Source organism: Spea bombifrons, chromosome 5, assembly GCF_027358695.1.
Source record: "Spea bombifrons isolate aSpeBom1 chromosome 5, aSpeBom1.2.pri, whole genome shotgun sequence".
Lineage (NCBI taxonomy): Eukaryota > Metazoa > Chordata > Amphibia > Anura > Pelobatidae > Spea > Spea bombifrons.
This window is the reverse complement of record NC_071091.1, coordinates 63,730,266-63,755,233: the sequence shown is the minus strand read 5'-3', so window position 1 is coordinate 63,755,233 and position 24,968 is coordinate 63,730,266. Positions and strand designations below refer to the sequence as shown.

General features: G+C 37.9%; 1 protein-coding gene across 1 annotated transcript; it reads left to right on the top strand.

Annotated features, from left to right (window-relative positions):
- Positions 1-626: 626 nt before the first annotated feature.
- GCM2 (glial cells missing transcription factor 2) lies at positions 627-8,829 on the top strand. The gene is made up of 6 exons (XM_053467228.1): positions 627-759; positions 948-1,087; positions 5,147-5,399; positions 6,199-6,311; positions 7,173-7,298; positions 7,560-8,829. The coding sequence occupies exons 2-6, from the start codon at positions 1,010-1,012 to the stop codon at positions 8,436-8,438; spliced, it is 1,449 nt and encodes a 482-aa protein (XP_053323203.1). The 5' UTR covers positions 627-759; positions 948-1,009; the 3' UTR covers positions 8,439-8,829.
- Positions 8,830-24,968: the final 16,139 nt, after the last annotated feature.

Genomic DNA, 24,968 nt, shown 5'->3' with positions numbered 1-24,968 from the left:
GTAACATTTTTAAAAAAATTTAAAATAATTAAAATTTCAAAATGTAAATATTGAAATGTACAATAAATATAAATATACATAACGTATAATAAATAACTATTTGATCCAGAAGCCTTCAGTAGCGCACCTAGAAAGAATGAGCGATATGAGGATTGCTGTCTGTCTAACGATTAAAAAGACAATACTTCAGATCCCCCAAACTCATATGGTTTTCCAGAAAATTAGGGAAGTCCAGAATATTTAATTGCTCCAAAAAATTCCCACATAGCGCTGTATTTTAGAGCAGGTTAATCTGGATGTTTATTGAATTGATTTTTCCAGCTATTCTTTGCTGAATGAGGGATCATTAGTAATTATCGGTTTTTGATTGTTTTTTAGAGGCGATCATTCTACCGAACAAATGCAGAACTTGACCTTTGATGTGTCGGACCCCTGGGTTTATTTGCATGAAATCCCTTTAGACTTGTCATGTGGATGATTGTCGTGTTCCTGAGTGATCAGATCTCTGTGATCTCTGCGTTTCCTTGTCTTTTTTGTATTGTGTTAGTTGTCTGTGGAAGGAGGGGTCAGGATCACGGATCACTACAAGTGAAATTCACAAAAACCTGCACAGACTGACAGCAGGTACTGAGAAGAAGGAGCTTCCTAGCTCATCTACATAAAGGCCAACCAGCCAGAGGAGAGTACCTGTCTACTCTGTGTCTGAGGCTAGAAGCTGCCACAAGGACTGACTCACCCCAAGCTCCTGCCTCCACACAGGTATGACCTCAAACCCAAGGACATTTGGGGGTCTTTTGTCATGTCATTGAGATTTTGTGAATGGAAAGTCACTTCTGTCACTGACTGTGGCTCGATGTGTACAGAGATGGCTGGTCTGATGTAGTATGTCTGGTGTGTGACACTTCCATGGAGTGACTTGCCTTTTAATTTTTTTTTTTTATTATTAGTCTCACGGTCTAAAAGTGAGTGCTTTTCCGGAGAGCTGTCCACGTCCAAGATCCCAGGAGATATGTATGAAGATTCGGACTGTGTCTGTTCCTATGGCATGAAGCTAACCTGGGATATCAATGACCCCAAACTCCCGCAGGTAAGCTCGGTGCACTCACCTTGTCTGATCGCATCACTCTCCTTTCCGTGTTTATGCTCCCAGCACACTTCAATCTTCCGAGACACTTTCTTGAAGCTTTATTTCCGCAAGTGATAACAAAACCTCTATATATACCGATCACTTCTACTCATTGCACACATTGCTGTAAACGCCACTCTGTACTCCCCTCTCCAGTAAGGACTCACTCCATGCCATCCTCTCCTTTATGTCCACTATAGCAGGTGGGTCACTCCATACTTCCATCTACAGTAAGGCCACTCCAGCAGGTGGGTACAGGGCACTCACTCCATACTCCCCTCTCCAGTAAATCCACTCCAGAAGGTGGGTACAGGACACTCACTCCATACTCCCCTCTCCAGTAAATCCACTCCAGCAGGTGGGTACAGGACACTCACTCCATACTCCCCTCTCCAGTAAGTCCACTCCAGCCGGTGGGTACAGGGCACTCACTCCATACTCCCCTCTCCAGTAAATCCACTCCAGCAGGTGGGTACAGGGCACTCACTCCATACTCCCCTCTCCAGTAAATCCACTCCAGCAGGTGGGTACAGGGCACTCACTCCATACTCCCCTCTCCAGTAAATCCACTCCAGCACGTGGGTACAGGACACTCACTCCATACTCCCCTCTCCAGTAAGTCCACTCCAGCAGGTGGGTACAGGGCACTCACTCCATACTCCCCTCTCCAGTAAATCCACTCCAGCAGGTGGGTACAGGGCACTCACTCCATACTCCCCTCTCCAGTAAGTCCACTCCAGCCGGTGGGTACAGGGCACTCACTCCATACTCCCCTCTCCAGTAAATCCACTCCAGCAGGTGGGTACAGGGCACTCACTCCATACTCCCCTCTCCAGTAAATCCACTCCAGCAGGTGGGTACAGGGCACTCACTCCATACTCCCCTCTCCAGTAAATCCACTCCAGCAGGTGGGTACAGGGCACTCACTCCATACTCCCCTCTCCAGTAAGTCCACTCCAGCAGGTGGGTACAGGGCACTCACTCCATACTCCCCTCTCCAGTAAGTCCACTCCAGCAGGTGGGAATAGCTGAATGAAGCTGATCTCACCCTTCTGTTTCACCGGTTTCCGAAGTAATCCTCATCTTTCTACATACCTGCTGCACAATGTATTAAAATAACTGCTCAGATACGGAAGATTAGTAGTCTTGTACACTAAATGCACTTCAAAGAATCGTTTCCTTGAAATTGAATTTTCAAAGCGAAATACTGACTTTTAAGACAATGTCACGGCTTGACAAATAAAACAAATACCATCAAGGCATATCATATCTGAAAATCATGTAATCAATATTATTATGAGATGCATTACTTGTTCTGTACTGTCTGCCTATTTTACAGCGCAGCAGATATCGAATAATAATAATAATTATAATAATAATATATACCACTCTTCCATTCAATTTTGCAATGCACAAACATTATCACAATAAGGTGGTATAGCCTTGTTAATAGTTATCGATTACAGCGCTTCGTTTAATTATTTAAAATAAAATCCAATCATTGTAAACTATTATTTACGATTATTATTTACAATTGCGGTGTTACTTTTCAAAAGATTCCATGTAGTAAGCTTTGATGGTTTACAGTACAATCATGTATGTAAATTATATTGAATGACTGCAACACATGTAAACCTGGAATATAAATGCATTATATATTTCTGTTTAGTTTACTATATAATATCTATGGAGTGAAATTAATTCATCTTTTAAAATGTACTGCTTTTACAAAAAAATATCTGTATGCAACTGAACCAGTTGAAAGTCGCTTATATGATGAAACGAATGAGTTTATCAATATAATTTTAATTATTATTTTATATATGTTGAAGGCTTATTATAGTTTTCTAATATTGTATTGAACAATGTAGATGCAGCGCATTTTAATTAATAATAATAATTAGTCTTACAGTTGGCACGATGACTACCTTTATGATAGGTAAAGTTATTTTCTCTAAATTGTATAATTCAAAATATCAGAAAACATTATATAACTTTTGTCCATTTCTTTATAAAATTAGCTTCTTTGGAAAAAAGAGATATAACAGGGTATCATGGTTATAGACTAATAGTCATTCATAATATATGTTGTAATGCTGTGCATTTTAATGGATCAAAATTAAATATATAAATGGAGTATTTATTCATTTTGTCATAGTTTTCTTTTTCCTTTCACTAAATCGATTTGTAACTTTGTTTATGTATTGCCCACCAAATGGATCAAACGATTTCCCCAAGTATTAAGTGTATTTATTTTTTGCAGCAATTAAAAAAATGTAGATTATACGAAGCTGTTTATATGACAGTTTGGGGCACCTCGTTAAAGCGCTTTTCTTCTCAGGACTGTCTATTTTTAACCACTACGCATCAAAATACTAGTTACAGAAATAAGTAAATATATATATATATATACTCTGTATATCTGTATATATATATATATATATATATATATATATATATATATATATATATATATATATATATATACTGTACAATAAACAGTCATTGGGGCAGACTTTAGGTTTGCAATTTTCGAATTAACGATTTACATAAATCTCTGGTATATGAATAATCGCATTTAATTATAATGACGTTATTTGTAATACGCAGGAAATTCGCAGGATAAGTACCAAATCGTGGTGTTTCTGGGCAGATTGCTGTATTACGAATATTACTACATAGTAATCTGTAGTTATATACGTTTTATAATGTCATAAATACACAATTCTTTGATTATTGCACAACAAACATTTTTTTTAAATCCAGTGATCACAGTAGCTGCTGGCAATTATTAAATTAACTATTTAGCTCCCAACGAGTTAAAAATGGAGTTTAATACAACACCAGATCCCATTCTATCACTTAAGACGAAACACCAGTTCATCGTCTTCAATACAACTCCCTGGCACTCCAGTGGTTAAATAGTCCATTATGTACACAAATTAAGCGTTTGCAAACATAAATGTCTGCGCTCTCCATTGCAAAGCTGTCATCACATTTTACTGGCCTGTTACCTCTCAATTGTGGGGGACTCAGTCTAATGCACAAAGCAAACACTCAACTAGAGTAATAGCCTTCAAAAAGCTTCATTGTAATACTTTTATAAAAAAAAAAAAAAAAAAGCACAAAAAACAATTGTTTTTCTTTCTTGGCATCAAACTCATATAAAGTAATAATTTGTGCTTTGTGATCTGGTGTGTAAAATGATCTGTTCTCATAGCCTTATTTGTAGTTCCAAAGACCCCATAATGACTGTTTTGCCAAAAATGTCTTCTATATGTAACAAAGATAGTAAAATACAGTGGTTTGATACATTAACAGAATGTATAACCTTAGTACTGACTGTAGCGATACACTGTTTTCCAAAACTCTTTGATAGAGGTAACATATTATTCCTTTGTACAGTGCTCTGGAATATGATGGTGCGATGTAAATTATAAATATAAATAATAATGGCGAAAAAAGGTAATATTTTTTAAGTGAAGGCACCCCAGACTGATATATTCCATTCCTATCAGTGTTTTCAGCATTTTTCAAACAAATAAATACGAAAAAAAATCAAAGTCAACAGTACAAAAAAAGGAGAAAAAAAGAAAAAAAAACAAGGCGTAAATGTTCCAACCTGTGATTGAGATTACTGCAGAATAAATCATAAATGATATATTGTATTGCATTTTATTATACTTCTTTAAAGTGCACCCCTTATGGCTGTTTGTTTTGAGTAACAAAAAAGATTTTTAAAGCTTACTCTAATAGGTTCCTGTTGGGATTTCTGAAGATTTGTGTTACTAATGTAGGCATTGCAAATGGGAGAATGGCAATTGGGGTGATTTTTAAGTAATAAAGGTATTTAAAATTGCTGCAAACATACTCAAGTAAAACAGAGCATGCTTAATAAATAGATAGATAGATATTTAAAACTTTAAGAAATGTACCCCTATATAATAATAATAATAATAATAATAATAATAATAATAATAATAATAATAAAAATAAATGTTGTCTCATAATTGTGTTCAGGACCTGAAGCAGTTTGACAGCTTTCAGGAATGGACAGATGGGTACGTTCGGTTTATTTATGGCGGAGAAGATAAGAATGCCCAACGCCATCTCAGCGGCTGGGCTATGAGGAATACCAACAACCACAACTGCCAGATCTTGAAGAAGTCCTGCCTGGGAGTGGTGGTTTGTAGCCGCAATTGTACCTTGCCAGACGGCAGCAAACTGCAACTCAGACCAGCGATCTGTGACAAGGCACGCCAGAAGCAGCAAAGTAAGTGGCCAGAAGTCTAAAACACCCTGTGTCTATGTACAGTAATATCATTTATATAGCACCAGTCTGTTCTGAGACATTCTACAGCAGGATGGAAATAGCCTAATGTATTGTTGATTAAATCAGTAATTTCAGGATCAAGAATAAAAAAAAAAGAAAAGTCCCTGATTGTTCCCCAAATCTGTTCTCTATACACATCCAGATGTGCAGGCTTTCAGGATCTCTTCACATTTGACGGTTCAGTTTCTATCAGTTTCAGTAAGGCCCCCAAGAGCAGAGTCTTCTTCTCCTCCATCTGCACCATTGTGTATTACAGTATATCCACATTACTATTAGCTTGTATTTGGCCATTCTGTTGTGGAATTGAATAGTGCTTTATAAATAATGCAAAAGTGGCAATTCAATGATTTTGTGAGGACTTTCAGAAGCTCATATGTCTTGGCTTAGTATTGACTTTGTGACCACGCGATTTTCTTAAACAGAATACATAGATTTCCTATGTATTTGTAGGGTAAGGTGATTGTTTAGTGGGGAATAGTGTCATGGCTGGGATTTTACTATGCACTGTGCACTTGTGATTCAACGCCCAGCCTGTCAGGGTTTTATTTTATGTTCTGTTGCATTGTATACAAAATATATTGTGTCAAACACATGTAGAAAGAACTACAGTGGTCTAGTCTAGTCTAAGGTATCTATTCTGAGTCAATCTAGTCAAGAAAACCAGAGGTTCTTTTATAAATTTTGCTTATATATATATATATGTATTTAATATTTAATAAATATTGTTTGTCTGTTGCAGAAAAATTGTGCAGTAACTGTAACTCTGCTCTAGAGCTGATTCCTTGTCGAGGTCACAGTGGGTATCCTGTCACTAACTTCTGGAGGCTTGATGGAAAAGCCATGTTTTTCCAGGTATTTTTGACTTTACAGATTGTGCCCCTATCCCAGGGCTGTCCAACCTGCGGCCCTCCAGCTGCTGCAGGACTACATCTCCCATCCTCCTCAGCCAGCCCCTAAGCTGAAAGAGCATTATGGGAGATGTAGTCCTGCAGCAGCTGGAGGGCCGCAGGTTGGACGCCCCTGCCCTATCCAATTGTAAAATGAGGATCAACCATGTATTATATAGTTTGCAGTGTCAGTACAGTTACCCGACTACCATTAAAAATAGAATCCACCAAAACCCCAAAACATCAGATACCAAATGTGGTCCAACATTATGTACAGCTCTGTGATCTCTATTCACTAACTGCTAAGTTAGGCCCTTTGCCTACAATTAAATTAAGTACATCAGACATTCTCTATATATTCTCTCTCTATATATATACAAATGTCCAGGTTCATTCTCTGTAGTATGAATTGATGCATTGGTTTTGTCCATTAGCATAAAATGACATTTACCAGAGGGCTCCATATATCCAAAATAACTAAATATGTCGTTATGATATTAGGTCTTCTCTAGGTTAATGAGATATGCTTACTGTTATAGCTAATCTTCGGAATACTTGGTTATCCTTACTGTTATTTCTCATTACTAGATTAACTAGGTATGTACATGATGTTCTGAATGTCTAGCTATCTATACAGTTTTAGCTCTGCTCAGCAGTTAGTTAAAGCGTGAGTAAAAGAATGCTGCAGAGATATGTCAGCTTAAAAAACAAACATACATTAATCAGCTATGCGAGACACATGGCACATCCAGCTTTTCCAGTACATTACAAATTGTTTGAGGGACCTGAATTGTAAGGAAACCATTTTTTTTTGGTTCATTGTAAGGCCAAGGGTGTTCATGATCATCCACGACCAGAGAGTAAATCTGAGACAGAAGCCAGAAGAAGTGCAGTGAAAAGACAGATGTCTTCATCTCACCTGTCCCAGAAGAAGAAACTTATAGAGTCTGAGGTAAACACCTGAGAATGAATACTATAATGCTATGTCATGGCCACACATTTGAGGAACTATGCTGCATACTCTGTATTATGAAGCTTCTGCCTGGACAGCAATTTCTTTTAGAATATTCTCTGATGGACTGTCCATCTGTATATCACTTCTTTGTTTGTACAGCATCACCATCTACCTATTGCACTGTAATGTGATCCAGGGGATTTGGGCTAACATAGGCATAAGTAATAACATTTGAATATGTTTTATTTTACTTTTCAGGTGGGGAGATACAATGACAGTGGTGGCCATTTCCCCAACATTCACACAATACCTTGCATAGAAGGATCAGAGCGTTTCAGTCTTGCAACAGATGGAAGCTTCCCTTTTCCAACTCAACACTACGCTTCCTACCAGAACCCAGACCCTTACAAACCTTCCAACGATCTTGTAGGATATCAGGGGGATTCCGTGTCATCATACCCAAAATGTTCTAATGCAAGAATTTATATGCCCAGGACACCCTGTGGCTATGAGTTTCCTGTACCTGGCTACATTAATTCCAACTCATACCCTCCCCTATATAAGGAGACAGTGAACAGTTTTCCAGAAGCTGATCGAGTTCAATTAAATGTGCCCCAACCAAACCTAGGTGTCTTGAATGCACATGAAAGGGGTTATGATTCCTCTGGTAAACATCATGGATGGAAGCAGATCCTTGGGAAAGCTGGCTATGGAGACAGAAGTGACTACGGGCAGATCCAGGCAAGCACTGGCCATGCTTATTACAACGCAGAATATCCTTGCCGATATCGTAAAAGTCCATCTCCTGTTGCTCCAGCCTTGCAGACTGTTATAACTACCACCACCAAGGTATCATACCAAGCTTACAAACCTCCTGTAGTGAAATACAGTGACAATGTATGTGATGTCAAAACTCTACAAAATTACACCCACATTCCGGACAGTATATCTGAAGGAATGTTTCCAGAAATAAAAGCTCAAGATGATTTCAGCGTAATCAAGGCAACACTGGGTTACCAGGAACAGATTCCCAACAAAAGTGAGAGAGTGGATAACCTGGACTTTTATCGATATGGTCCATGTATGGGAAATAGCTTTTCAGGACAGAGCTACCGCTATGAAAATACTGATTATTAAAAAATGAACTCTATCGCTCACTATTTTATTGTTCCGCCATTTGTAATTTAAATGTCAAATAAATAATTGACAGCATTGAAAACCATGTATGACTTGTAATTATACCACTAAATGCATTAAGGGCCATGTTATTCTACGTGTAGCCAGATGACTACAGTTATGTTACTTGAATTGTGCCCAGTAGACTTTGAACAAGAACACTCGTCAACATAGAAATGTATCCAGACAAACATTGGGACGAAGCAGACCCATCTCTGTATGAGTTTTAGTATATTAGGTTGTAACTAATGTTTCTTGTTAGAACTACATTTGTGGATAAACTATATTGAAGAAATGTTGTTATCCTGAATATTATTTAGTACTACTTGCAATGGTATTAGAACATGACAAATAATTGGATATTATTGCATAATCAGAAAACCATACTCTGGTAACCATGTAAAACCAAGCACACAATTAAAACTTGGGCCATCACCTTACATTTTCTCCACAGACATGGTTAATGTTGGCATGTATGACAAATCAGTTACAAATCAGAGCAAACACAATTACAACAGCATGCACTTGTAAGGGTAGGTTGTGCATAAGGAAAACCCTCAACATCCCAGAAAGGGTCTGCTTAGATTCTTCTCTTATTAACCATTATGCAAACAGTAGTCCTTAGTAGCTTGGGTGCCAAAGGTAAACCATGACAGAGGGACCAATGTGATAAGGCTTGTGGAAGTCCATGAGACAATGCCAAAATCAGTAACGCTGTGTTTATGTTGGATTTTGCTTACACCAGCACTGCATCATGATGTCTTTATTATTGACCTAAAAGGTTTAGAAGGTTAGAGCATTGCTGCCACAGGAAATATCATACGTGAACCTGGGTCTTCCTTTTGCAATCCCTCAAAATGTGCCCTGATTAAAATGGACTTCTGTGCATGGTACAAAAGAAACAGATATTTTAATTTGGATTTCCATTTTATACGTTCTGTCCATGCAATCCATAAAGATATGGAATTACACCAATTGTTATGGATGTACGTGCTTATAAGTGTTTCTTAGATTGTACATTTCCTTGAAATTGTTTTGCATGGAGATGCCTTAAAATGACTGACAAAAATGTTTAGTGATGATCTGGAATATGTTGTATATTGCTGCTCTCAATGCATTTTCCTGTAATAAAATAGAATAGCATTTATTATTTATGTACAAACCTACATGCATTGTACATTTTTAATAAAATAGATAAAATATTTGAGCGTTATAGTCAATTGTGCATTACAAATAACTTGAAGTGATAACTTCACTGATTTAATTTATTATTAAATGTGAATGAATTCTGTAATGAATAATCTGCCGAATACAACATAACCCTTATGACAAACATTGAAAGGCAACTGCCAGGCCTGGATGCAAGTGGAGCAAAAGGGGCCCAGAAATTTGTTATCTTTTATTTCTATGGTACCAACAAATTTGGTATTTATGGCAATGCTAATGAAGTCTGATGGGTGACCATTCAGGTGTTTCTCTACTAGATGACAGAGCTAAAACATACAAACGGCTAATATGCAGCGGTTTGGACTATTCAGTTCTGTGATAGACACTTTCACCTAAAGTGACTGAACAGAAAATGTAACATAGGTGATACAGAAAGGATCCAGTCATCGTCTACACAATGTCTAATACTCGTTACACCACACACCCTGGTGGCTCCCAATCTCTACCATTTTATTTATATGAGTTATGGTACACCTCAGACCAATTCTTACCCTCTTTGGGGGGTCTCTTTCATTTCCACAAAGAGACTGTTACCACAAATTGACCTTTCTATGCCAATTATGTATGTGATACATAGGGATATGAGCAGCAATCTTCGAGTGGTGGTCGTAGTACATGTGCTTAAGTGTATACTGGAGTCTTGGAAAAGCCTTGGTTAATGTGGAGGCTTTCTGTATTGGCAGAATCTCTAACTATATAAAAAAAATTATTGTTGGCCCATGGAGCAGCTACTCAAAGTCCTCCATTTTCTGCAGGGTTAGCCAAAGGACAGGGTAGCTGTTGATAGGAGTGACGTTAGTCCCAGATAGCTTAGAGCTTCATGGCAGTGGGAGGGAAACATGGCAGCGGGTGGGTATGGCTAACCGCTGCTCCTGCACCCCAGGGACCAAGCAGAGTGCTCCGGAGACCCGGGGAAGCAGCGCTTTACCTGTTGAGTTCCCCGGTATGTTAAGAGGGCTGCTTGCCATCACTATAAGCATGCAGTGGCAGCATGTTGCCAGCTGATCTATTTGGAGATCAGCTGTCTAACATGCTGGAAAAACCTGTGCTGTCACAGACACCTACCCCTACTCTAAAACAAACCCTACCCAATTAATAAATGTAAGATAAATAAATTAAAATCATAGGCACACAAATTAACTTCATTAAATGTATAATTTAAATTTACTTTTTTTAGTAGTAAAAACGGGTGCACAAGCATCTGTGGACTACTGCCATCTCCTACAGTCTGAATGATGAATATATATATTTCAGTTTTTACTATTATACTATATGATTGATCAGCATGGGACTATAATTTTACTGTAACCTTTAGTAATTTTTCTCTTTCAATTTATTCTTTTAGCAGTACTATTTTAGTTTGACTATTTCTAGGACCATTTGCCCTTAATACTCTGTTATTTTTTTGTACTGGATTAAAAACATATTAAAGTCAGTGTTTAAAAAGGTGTAGATTTGCAATATCATGTGTTAAGAAGTCCTTGCTACACAACTGAGCTATATAACAATGTGCTGGTATACCTTATTTTAATTAACTAATTAAGGAAGTAATAGTTTATTATTTGCAAATGTAGTTTGATATGTGATAATTCCACAATTACAGTTCATATATAGGCAGACTAGAGGGGCTGAATGTTTTTTGTCACCCATCAAAATCTATGTTTTTATGTTTCTGTATGTAACATTTTTGTTCTGTGGGTTTTGCTCCAGAAGAACATAGCTATCCTATCACTAAGGTTGGAGGGTTTCTCCCCCTTTATTTTCATATAAATACATCCTAAAATGTTTGGAACTTATTGAGAGACATCCTGATCAGTATAATCGGAGGAAATATTAGGAAAAACACTTTCACCAGTTTGGTAGAGATTGGTCAAGCATAACTTACAAGTGGAATCATGTCAGAAGCCAAAGTTGGAGAAGAATTTGTGGTTTATGTTTCAATGACATCCAAATGCTATTTCAAAGCCATTCAAAAATTTAACAATCAGTTCAACGTAAAAGCATATGTTCTTTCATCTGCGGTTAAAGTTATAAACATTTCTGACTAGTGAGGTGTGTAAAATTCACACCATCTCACGCATAGTTAGTTATACCCAATGGTAGCGAGCAATGCACCCTGCATTACCATCAGTGGTCACACTTGTATTTAGAAGTATACAACAATATTCATTATTGTATTTTTAGCTTTTGCACACATAAAAGACTCCACAATTAGGTTATTATACTAATGTTAAAATTGAGCTAGAATTGTATCAGATTTAACTGTACTGGAATAAATAAGGATTAAATATATATATTTCATCCACATGAGTGGAAATTTTTTTCTAAACACTTCTAACAATTCTAAAATCTAAGAATTACAAACTGGTCTCTCCCAGTATATAAATGACAGGTGAATATAGTTATTATAATTATATTATTCCTCATGACCCCTATAACGTTTATAAAATCAAATAAAGCACTATATTTTAATAACACACTGAAGTACAACAGAAAGAAAATCATTAAAAAATATCCCAACAAAAGGAAATAGTAACATAATCCTTAATACATATTCAACGAGCGTATACTTGGATGGCAGCTTTTAATGGAAAGCGATTGGCCTGCAGGGATATATGTTAGCAAGATAAACTGCATTCTGTTCTGTCTGAGAAGTCTTGTGAATACCACAACAACTCCGAAATACTTTGAGCCGTTCAAAAGATGTCTGGCACATTAGTTCCTGCTAGCAACATGACAAGCTAATTTGTCATATGCTGCAGAACTACAAAAATGTGTGTTAATGATGGCTTTTGTCCAAGTAGACAACAAAAAGAGACACACATAATTGCTCAAATCTCAGTTTTGAAAAGTAACAGCAGAAAGAAAATGTACAGGTCACCAAACCCATTTGTAAGACGAAATATCCAGAGGGTCTCTTACTTTGAAAAGTTTGGTCAACAAGATATCTTCCATTGTATTATAGCCCAATGGGAACTATACAAGAGAGTCTTCATTTTCAGTTATATCCATTCAGTTAAGTTTTGTCACCAAAAGGTCTTATTTTTTAGAGGATGAATAAATAAAAAAAAGTGATTAGATATTTCCATAGACTTAGCAGGATTTGGTAGTTTTTATAGTATTATTGATTTATATTGCACCATCATATTTCACAGCTTCATACAATTGGTAAACAGGGTGTAATAAGTAGTTTATCTCATAACATTTTGGATTTAAAGAAACAATGTTTTTTCAAGAAAAAAACGAACAAGTACCAAATTTTTTTTAGAGGTTATATTACTCAATATAACACTTCATAATCATGAACTGTATGCAGCTTATGAAAAAAAAAAAAACTGGTTAAAATATCACAGTTTACCTATTAAAATACGCAATATATATATATTTTTTTAAATATCCCTTCTAATATGTGTACATATGCCATGGCTGAGATGTAAGACTTATTGGACTACTGTTGAGTCTTCTCTGCTATCTTTTTTGGTGACTGGTTAAATAGTTCTGGTAACAGTTTTACCAGAATTATACAACTCTCTTTTAGCAACTGTGTGTGTATTCCATTGGGTTCCATTGATTGATCTGTGCAGGGCCGTAGGAAGGGTGAGGTGAGAGAGGCGCTGCAGGACAGGTTGGGGAGCTCACAATCCCCCTCTAACCGGCCAAACATTACAGAGCGCAAGGTCTGTGACTTCAGACCTCGGTTTCCGTGCTCCCTCATCACTACGTGCCAGCAAATAACGTCCTCCTCGCGCTCTGTATCATTAGCCAGCGCATAGTGATGATTGGCAGTGTATGTGTATGGGCAGTGTATGTGTATATGTGTGTTTATGGGCAGTTGTGTGTTTATGGGCAGTGTATGTGTATATGTGTGTTTATAGGCAGGTATGTGTAAAGGCAGAGGTGTGTAAGGGCAGTGTATGTGTATGGGCAGTGTATGTGTATATGTGTGTTTATGGGCAGGTGTGTGTAAGGGCAGTGTATGTGTATATGTGTGTTTATGGACAGGTGTGTGTGAAGGCAGTGTGTGTGAGCAGGTCGATGTAAGGCAGTGTATGTGTATATGTGTGTTTATGGGCAGGGGTGTGTTAGGGCAGTGTATGGGCAGGTGTGTGAGTGTGTGGGCAGTTGTGTGTACGTGTAGTGTATGTGTATATGTGTGTTTATGGGCAGTTGTGTGTAAGGGCAGTGTATGTGTATTTGTGGGTTTATGGGAAGGTGTGTGTAAGGGCAGTGTATGTGTATATGTGTATATGTATGTATATGGGCATGTGTGTGTATGGGCATGTGTGTGTAAAGGCAGCATGTACGGGAAGGTGTGTGTAAAGGCAGTGTGTAAGGGCAGTGCAAATAAAATAACATCTGTAAAAAGATAGCTGGGGGGCACAATTTACCATTCTTGCCTCAGGCACAAAAGGAGATAGCTACGGCTCTGAATCTGTGTTTATTTTGCTATATTGAAATAGAACATCTACCTCTGTAGGCATACATATTTTCCATGTAATATTTATTTTTACTAACTGAGGTCCCCTTCCTTCACTTTTCTCCATTTATTGGGGCAGTCAGCTAGAGCTTTATCCTCACTTACATGTCACCCATCATTTCTCTTCAGTCTAACTATTATTTAAATATTTTTTTGCCTTTCGCTTATAGATATTAAAACATCCTCTCCTCTTTTTTATTAACTGCTTCAGCACATGTAATTGTGTATTTCCTCTTTTATTGCAGGTTTGTATTTATTCCTTTCATCTTCACTGCAAACCTGCTTAAATGATACCTTATTCTGTTTTAATAAATATGCCACTTATGTGAAGTATTACCAGGAACATATTCTGGCTTAGGCTAACTAGGCCTATGGATAGGGTTGCTGGCCCAAGGTGCAGCAGTCTTGCGCCTCAAAACCAAAGGGCTCAATAGGCCAGTTAAAAGGCAGAACTCTGTACTTCCCAAACGGCCCATTAACACTATGGACGACTGTGCCGAGTGGGCACAGTTCTACATAAGTCCTACGCAATTAGGATAGTGGAGTACCATAGTGGCTTCTTTATACTTTTAGCCTTACTGACATTTTATTTCAATATTCTGTTGCCTCCAATAAAACAGCTTTCATTTAATAGTCACACCCCTTAAAAAAAATAAAATGTATCAGTTTTATACCTGAAGGACAACATATATAGATGATTAGCAAAATGTCTCTCATTCCCACCCGCATGCCTGCCTTAAAGTTCTGTCTATACTTTCTGTAGGTTTTATCTGTCTTTTCCATCTTTTATTGAGGTTATAAATAACTATTTTGACACCTTTATTTTATATGAAAACCTTTATGTCATATGTGTTTGAAGTGCACATAACACTCTGATCCTATGCCAAATAGATAAAGAGAGTTCCTGCTTTTTTCATGTCCTTTCCATCTGACAGTGAAATAGAGTCAAAATATAAATGCTCATACTTGTGACATGTGGGTACTCCGAAAACAACAAAAAATATAATTTCTTGTCATGTTGCATCAAAGGGAAGTGATAGGACAAATTTACGGACTTAAATTACAAGACCCTTTGAGAACCTCAATGATAAAAACAATGCAACAGATACACATAAGGGTCTAATAGGTAAACAAGGCGAGCACTAAAGATATAGACGGATGTTGTGTTTTGTTGTTCATTGAAATGTAGAGCTCTGTGCAGTTTGTTGATGGAAATACACTACGCCCACATCAGCTGAGGCATGTAATGTCCACTGCTTCCAAAAACATCATAGCCATCTCTGTGATTTGAAGTTCCTTCCAGGTGGGAAGATATTTTTAAGCAGTAAAAATAGGATAGGAAGTACTGAAGCAGTATAAGCTGCGGATCCCTGAAGGAGATACACTTAGGTCTGATCAGCTTTACGAGCATGCACTCAAAATAGAGAGCCTCATCAGTCTCCCTCATATGCTCTAAAACCTGTGTTGTAATGAGTCGATGGAATTTTAAAAAAATAATACTTACACCCGCGTTATTGCTGGGTGAGACTACATTGGTGCAAATCCTGTGTCTGACTCAACATGAGTGGTGGAGTTCTACAGCTGAAACACCTTCTCAAATGTTCCTTATGTTGCAGAGCCACCAGTGTCACAATTGTTGTTACTCAGAAGCACACAACAGTATACACCTGTATTACTTTGCCCTGATATACCTAGCTAGGGGTTGAGCCCTAAGATAAGAGAACAGGGTCTTCCCAAGAGAGTGAAGGCTCAGGTATAGGCAGATATATTTTGAATACATCTTGATAGTCCTTATAGGGACTAGGTAATGAGGAGGATATGAAAGAAGAGATAGGTGTTGACTTGAGGGAGATTTTCTGTAGGTAGCGTGAGAGACACTAATCTCTACAGGACTTGATATTACCCGTCCAGTAGTTGATCAACTGAATGTGAGACTGCAGTCAGGGGAGGGCCAGAAGGATGGGGCACTTAATGCTGTTCCATTTAAAGGTAACTGGAAGTAGGAGAACATCATTGCTACAGTGAGCAACGAATGTATTGTTATGAATGTGCCCAGTAGCGTAACACTGTGGCGCTTGCCTGCTGTGCAAGAAGCATCTCTTTTACCGCTCAGGGGAAGCGGGTAAGCAGCTGCAAAGGTGGCACAAGCTTCTTGGGGGACACAGATGGCATAGACATGCTGTTTTGGGGAAAAGGTGGCACTCACAACTGTTTTGGGGCAAAGGTGGCACAGTGGGACATGTTTGTTGGGGGTCTATCCCCCAGGTACTGGTTTGGGCCTTTTAACAATTTTGGTTCCTGGGATTTTAATAATAATGTTGTTTTCTGTTATCATTCAGAAAAATAGCTATTTGGGTTCCCAGTCCAGCTCTGCCAATGGTAGATGAGGAGGAAGTCCTCATATCTCTTATTCTAAGACAATTCCAGTAAAGTATCAAAATGGAACTTATGTAGGCACTCCCAGGATTAAGCAGGGACATACCTTGTGGGTAATGCCTCCTATGGCTGCGGTCAAAGGCAAGTGATGTTTGAGATATTTCAACCCCTTGGGCAAAGAATCATTTGTACAGTGTTAGTAATGCTTAGTGACATCTTATCTGGTTCTTCTCTTTAGGAAAGTTTATCAACATTATTCCTCCAATTATTCACCACAGCACCACAACCCAACATACGATTTAGAGTAGCTTTCTTTATGTTTTGCATTTCATTTTTCGGTTTACATTCTCCATAACTGCCAGCAGTAATCTATGTTCAACTTCAGAATACAGGGCATGCACATATTGCAGGGGAAGTGCTGTACTTATAGACACCAGACCACTCATCCCCCTTGGACTAGGTTTTTGAGTTCAATTTGTTCTTCTCTTCAATAATGCCCACTCAGCAGGATTAAAGTTGCATCTTGTAACAGAGTTAAAGTTACATTTGCTATTAGTTCAAGAGTAATTGTTTACATGGAATACACTATGTATAGTGCCCACATTATTCTAGTTGAAAGGAGAAAAGTTTGACGCCAGCAAGGACTTACATAAAGGAGTACAATGCCAAACAATAGACTCTTATAAAACATGAGATTGATACAATGCCAGCATACATTGTTCTTTTTTATCTTTTGAGTTCTTCCCTACCTGGTTACACAGTACTTGTATTAAAAGCATCTCCTGAAAAATTTATATACAGACAGGATTCTGCAACCTTCTTCCATTAATCATCCCATTAGTGCTTTGTTTTGGGTAGATGAGAAGGTTTCCTCGTCAGCCCCTATTAGATTTAGTCTGTATGCAGCATTCACTAACAAATGTCAGTAGCTGAGCATCGGCAAATGGCTACTTTCAGTTAGCGACCACCTGAGGCTCCTGTTTAAGATGAGCATAGAAGGTTTTACTGAGTGGGAGGACCACCTGCTTCATGTAATTGCCATAGATTCAGACGACAATATAGAAGCCTACAGGTCAAACAGAACCTAATAGAAAAAGTTTTTAAAACATGTCTTGCATATGCATTTCGCAAATACATTACAGTAAGCCAGCTGCGATCATCTTGACCATTTCAAATATGTATTTTATAACAACCATATTATTTCCTGGAATAAATTTTGCTAGGAATTGAATATATTCCCCCATAGGAAAGGAAAAAAAAGAAATAGTAATAATACTATAGTATACAATAATAATATTCTGACAACAGAGTGAGATTAATTTAAAATCACACAATAACAAACCAGTTTAGAAGTTTAGAGACTGGCCCCTTCAGTTTGATATATAAGTGATTATGGTTTATATATCCCATTTGTTTTTGCATGGTTTTCTCATCTGTATTAGCTATTTTATAAACCCAATTATGAATACATCTCTAGTGAAGTTTACAAAAAATACTTTCTTGATACGTCTCTGCTATAGAAAGCACAGATAAATACATAACCACATGCACATTTAGAAACTATAGAAGCAGCAAAATCTTTAGGAGAAGCTGCAGCTTCAGATCTGCAGAACTCATCCCCTACACACACAGTCCCCTTCAAGTCACTTTTCAATTGCAGGAAAGCACTCCCACTGGACTCCAATGGAGGCTTTCTGTAAATGCATGTGGGGGGTCTTATTAGTTTCCCTGGAGTTCATCCAAACACATATCCTGCAAGCAAGAGAGCTAGGTGGTGGGAAACAAGTGAGTAATGCATTTACAGAATGCCAAATGATAATTTATACACTAAGGTGGCATATGATGGCTGGAGCATCCCTTTAACAAAAGCACACTGCAGGCATATGATGGCCGGGGTGCCCCTCTAATGGAGGTACACCGCAAAACTGGAGGAATTCTGGGGCGACGTTCTAAATCTGGAGCAAACAGGAGAAACATTCAATTAATGTGGCGTTGCTTCCTAACTGTGTTTAGTAAAAAACACATACCGGACACAATGATTCAAGTTTGTGTCAGGAATGTAGTCATCACAAAACCCTTGAAAAGTTGCCTTGAAATCAAAGGTCAAACTCTAATGCTTAACCTCTTAAGGACCAGGGCTAATTTACACTGCATGGCTCTTTTTTTGCCATTTGCATTCTCTTACTATGTCTCTGTTCACCTGTAATGTCCTCTTTCACAATTAGTGTGCCAACACAAATTATATACTGCTTTTTTCAGAATAAGTATGGTTTTCATTAAAAAATGTTCACAAATTTGTACATATATATATATGCATTTCATTTGGTATTTTCATACACCAATTTTCTAGATTCAACCGCCAATTTAATTTACACACATAAAAACATATGTTTCTAAAAAATAGAAAACCCCTGGTATTCAACTAGAGTAAAGTGTGTGGTAGCTTTTTTTAGTGTCGAAGTTTGCACATTTTACTGGAACAATGTAGATTTCGGGACTCCTGCGGTGTGTTAAATTACATCATATTCTAAGTTGGCCCAATGAAACGTATCAACTAAAAATCTCAATAAGTTAAAGGTTCAACCCTCCAGCAGAGGAACTTACCAACTGTCTTTTTAGTAAATAAACCTCTTTATCTGCAGTATATTTCTTTACCAAGCAGTTAAACTTTTTCTGACACCAAGGGGTATACCAGCTGTACCATCATACAAGCAGAATAAGCAGCTGGTTGTATTAGCCATAATGTCTACTAAAGAAAACATTTTAAATTCTACTTTTTAAGAAAACAATTGCATTGAAAATGAAGGTAGAACTTGAATAACTCGAGTAAATAGTGATTGTTCAAATATTGCCTGTAGTTTGGTATCCAAGGAGAGATTCGGTAAAAGATAAATGAGCATATAACAGATGTTACAGTTACATTGAATATTTAGTGATACATATTTTACACGGCTTTACTGAACATTTACGTGAACAATCTTTCAGTGTTTGGTCTACGAGGTGTTGAAGCATAAACGGTATCAGTTTTCAAGCAGCAGGTATTTTATCATCATTACACATTTTGTTAACGCAGTGTGATCTAAACTTTTTGACACCTACGATTAATGAGACAGCAAAACATTTTTGCAAAACTGAAATCTTGTGATGGAACATAGAAACAAAAAAATAAGGAAAAGGAAAAAAAATATTTTTCGTATGAACTTTATTTTTAATGAAAATTGCCTGTTTCAAGCGTTTGTACAAATCAACAAAATTAGAGAAAACAAATTGCAAAAGTGCCGAAAAATTTGTTTTCATTAGTAAGATTTGTTGCCGCGTGTAGCTACCATTACAAGCCTTTTTGGCTCCATTTCATGCCGCTCCTTGATGAGGTTCAGTGGGAGGGACTGTGTGTAGGAGGGTACATATCAATGACTGATGGGTTGAAGTACCCCCAAAAAATGGAGGGTGGTCTCATTGATTGTTATGGCTGTAATTGATGGGTCCTGTTTTCACTCTGGCCAATCATTATCAAGGGGAAGGGGCAAGCATTAGATATTTAAGTGTGCTAATGCCATTTTAACTTGTCAGTAGCAGCAGTTACAGACTGATGGGAGTTGGAGTGTGAGACAGTGACAGTGGCAGTTAGCTTAGCAGAAGCTGAGATTGATGCTCATCACTCATATCATACTGCACGTTATTTAATTGGTGTATTGGAGAAGCTGTAGTGACTACTGTAGTTTATTACAGGGACTGTAACAGACATTTCCCCCTGTTCCTGAGTAGAGTTTAGTTGATTAACACAGTTGGTCATTTATGCTACTAGCCAAACCTCTAATTTGTGAACAAGTCAATTTTTTATTAACTTTCTATCATATCATCTATTATTCTTAATTGATAAATAAATATGACAAAACTAGGCATTATAATATATAATATTGGGGAAGTTCAGTCCTCCTCCATGGGGCTGCATGTGCCTATCATGTGCCAGCGTCTGCCTGCCCAGGCCCAGTGCCCTACTACTACTACTGTTGCACCTCTTTGACCGTCCTAACTCTAGAGGAACCTTTTTTTTATTTCTATAATGGAAGGTGAGTCCGGAAGTTGTCAGGGACCTCCCCCTTTTGGGAAAGCCCCCATAATGTCGTTCAGAATCCAAAAAGTAATTCAAGTGAACGGCCAGGAAACAAAATGCTTTGTCTGAAAAATGAATGCGGCAAAAACGAAACGAGAATTTAATCTGAATCTATTTTGCTTGCTGTGCACATGTCTAGTAAATAATTTAGTGTAAGTAGTGTATTAACCCCTTAATGACAAAATGCATTGTTTTCAATGGGTTTAGGGACCGCCCATTGTCCTTAAGGGGTTAAACATTAGTCATACTCTGGATTACAAAACATTACTTTAGAATAATTTGTTTTGCAAATCAGTAATCACTAGTCACAGACTAATTTGAACTTTAAAAGACAATACTTAATTGCTTGACTTTTACAGTCACTCACTAATTCACACTTTCATTCACATAATTAATTCACACAATAATTTATTCTCACTCATTCACACAATTTTACACATTCATTAATGCATTCTCATTTACACAATGCATCCACACATTAATTCATTCATTCTCTCACTCATTCTCACTGTTTATTTATTCCAATATACTTACTACCCTCTTTCTCACTATCTACCTTCCCCCTTTTCTACCCCCTTCTCACTATCTACCCCCTCTCCCTCCATTCTCCCTATCTACCCCCTTCTCCCTCCCTTCTCACTATCTACCCCCATCTGCCTCCCTTCTCACTATCTACCCCCTCTCCCTTCTCACTATCTATCCCCCTCTCCCTCCCTTCTCACTATCTATCCCCTTTCCCTCCCTTCTCAGTATCTACCCCCCTCTCCCTACCTTCTCACTATCTACCCCCTCTCCCTACCTTCTCACTATCTACCCCCCTCTCCATCCCCCTCCTTCCCTTCTCCCTATCTACCCCCTCCCCCTCCCTTCTCACTATCTACCCCCTCAACCTCCCTTCTCACTATCTACCCCCTCTCCCTCCCTTCTCACTATCTACCATCCCTCCCCTTTGAAGTTCCCTTACCTTGTAGAAGTCCTGCGGTGGGAGTGCAACGCCTCTATCTCCCTGCTCTGCTGCGGTGCGCGCTGCTTCACAGCATGACATGCCGGCACCGCAACGAAGATAGAGGCCTCGCAAAGGAGAAGATAGAAGCCCATCTCTCTCCTCCGCGTCAAAAAAATAAATAAATGACGAGCCTGCCCGGGACCCGGGCAATCCGGGACATGTGATCACCCTAGGACTGGCACCCCCCTGATGAGCGGCACCCGGGGCGGACCGCACCCCCCCCCAGGTACTCTACTGCTCTAACCGTTAACCTAACCTTCAGGTATATTCAATCTTCTGTTAGTTGGTTATTTGCACTATAGTTGGTTCAGAGACACTAAAAATACATTTGAAAAATTTGCCCTATACCCACAAAAGGGGAGACATCAAAAACAACAATTAAAAAATGTCTCCAAACCGAAGGAGAGACACACAAAAAAACCCTCCAAACCCAGGGAAGGAGAGAAACCAAAAACACTTACAAAAACCCAGGGAAAGAACCAAAAAATAAAAATAAAATAAACCCACGGCATATGTACAAGAATAAAGCAATCCTGGTATTCATCGTGATACCTGTAAGATATGTGAAAAGGTAGAATAAAAAAAGTCAATCTCCTGTGTTTATGTTACGTTTGTGGTTTTGGCAATCTACTTAGAGAGGTAAATGGATTGTCTTAGAAATCTTGAGGTAATTTTGGGAACATATAGTTTATGGGATTATTTTGAAGTTAAGGGGTAGCTTTATCCACAAAACATGAGGTGTACATATGTAGTATCTACATGCTCAGGGAAAAGTGGAGATTATTTTTTGTGTTTTATTTCTTGTTTTAGAAATCCTAGTGTGCAGCATCTATCCCAAAATGAGCCTGATATGTAAAAAGGTACCGAAGAAGTATATTTGTGTTTGCTGTAGGCCACATGGAAAGGCAAGTGAGGTGTCTTTGACATCCTAAGGTGATGTGCTTTCAGGGAATATATATGCAGTGTACGGGGTTATTTTACCCCCCAAAATTTTAGTTTTCCTTCCTGGTTCAACTGTTTAAACCTCTCATGACCGTGTAATGTTGACATACCACACATTTGTGGTATCTATGTGCTCTGAAGAATGTAAAATTATTTTTTTGTTTCCTTTCTTTGTTTCCTTTCCTTTGTAGCCCAGTGCACTTTTAAATAAAATGTAGTTTTATTAAATGTGAGACCTCTACTGTGTCTCAAATAAAACATTGGTCCAGAAACAGAGTTTCAAGTTTGAAAACGGAAATGTGCATATTCTAATTTTGAACCTGCAATGTCAAAAACGTGCCCAACCCATGCATGTGGGGTACTGCTGTAATTCAATGTACTAAGGGAAAGAAATGTACTGAATTTCCAGTCTATCACAGTTTTAAAAATGTAGTTTGGATACAGTGATGTGCATCTTTCCTACTTAGCTCTGTAACTACCAAAACAGATGAAATTACCAAGCATAGAAGGTGTTTTTTTTTCCATTTGCAATGATTATGGATAGTTTTTTATAGGTGAAATATTGCTCTTCTTATTTTTTTACACATTTTTATTTTTACTAAATGATGATTTATATATATATATATAATTATTATTTCAAGAGAAAGTCATACTTGTACTAAAAAAAACAATATATTATTTGGGGATGTACACTAAACAAGTAAGTGGAAAATCACAGTTGAATAAAGACATAGCAAAAAACACATAAAGTACTCTGGTCCTATAGCGCAAACATTTTAAAATAATCCTGTCCTGAAAGGTTCAGAGCTTTTTTTTTTAGTAATTAATATAAATCAATGAATTAGGCAAGATTAGTTAAAGTTACAAGTTGTATGAATCTGAATGCACAAGTCTAGTTAGTAGAAAACCCAGCAAAACCAGGAAATAAGCCCAAAAGTCCAAAAACTGAAGATCCAAACCAAAAGTTCCTAAAGCACCAGACCAATGAGCACCAAATAACATTAAGTTTTTTTGATTGGAAATATAAAAGCCGAGATGTCTGCCCCATTGCAGCTATATGTGCATTAGAGTCTACTGAGTATGTGTTCTAGAATGTGTACCTTAGCATAGATGGCACGGTTGCACATGCACAACTGACCTTTGGAGTGTGTCTGGTAAGTGACCAGATCATGACAGAATGGTATTAGTGTAAAAGCACATGTTTATGCATTGCCTGCTCTCACTTGAGCTGGACTGTTAATCACATCTTTAATCACTAATCTTCTCTAGGCTTTGTGAGTCCTATGTGAAGAGTTTTAAAAAAATGCAAAACCATACTAAATATCAGGAACACAAAACTTTATCCAGGACAGTCTGTATGAAGTCCGTACAAACTGACGGTGTTTTCCTTCTGTTAGGAAGACACTTACTTCATACTGTAAATGACCGCATGTGGCAACGTATCTACCTATTCAGCTAATAATAATGCTGGTGAGATGTGTAAAATGAGACCCTGAGCAGGTGTCTCAAGTTTTTTGTGTGACTGTTTGAGAGATGCCCCTATTTTGTTTTTTGTTTTTTACCATCCTGGTTCATAGAAAGAGGAAATCACATGACTGCTGTTGTGTCTATTTTGTTAATTGAAGCGCTAATTGAGCTTCAGATCTCAATGACCTAACTGTGTTGTGGTACAGTGCAATGTAACCAGATCACAGCTACACTGTGACAGAAGAACCAAACAACGTTCTGCTAACAATCAGTTTGTGGAACGGAAGGACAGTTGAGAGTTCAATGAAGAGGTCATTGGAATAAGGGTTGTGGATTCTAATCAATGAATTCATTATGCATTATGAAGGGCCATCCCTGGCAAGCTTCTCCTGCAAAGGCTGAGCTGGCCCTGCATAGTGTAGAAGTACAATTGGTGAAATTCCCTATGGCGCGTCCCTGCTCAAAAGCATCTCAACTTTTAGCTCTTTATACAGTTAAAACATGGTGCTTTATCAGCAGACTTTGGGAGACAGCTTTAATGTACTTCAAAGTAAAGAATGAACTGAAATATAAATATCTGGATAGTTTTCATTTTCAATATTAGCCTTCAAGGAGCCTCACAGCAAACTGGTGACCTTTACCGTTTTTGGTATTTATTTCCTTAAAATGCATCCACCTTGTGTGCCAGAGGGTGTCCACTGCATATGTCCTAATGGTAATATTGTCAATACAACTACAGTTAGATGAGTAAAGAAGACTCCATTACAAATATAGGACAGAACTGCTGCCTGCAGTTCTGATGTTTTAATTGGGCTTTGCAGGTGTAAAGAGACTTCCTATGATACCCAGACACTTTCGACTTCTGACCAGTCCAACAGCAAA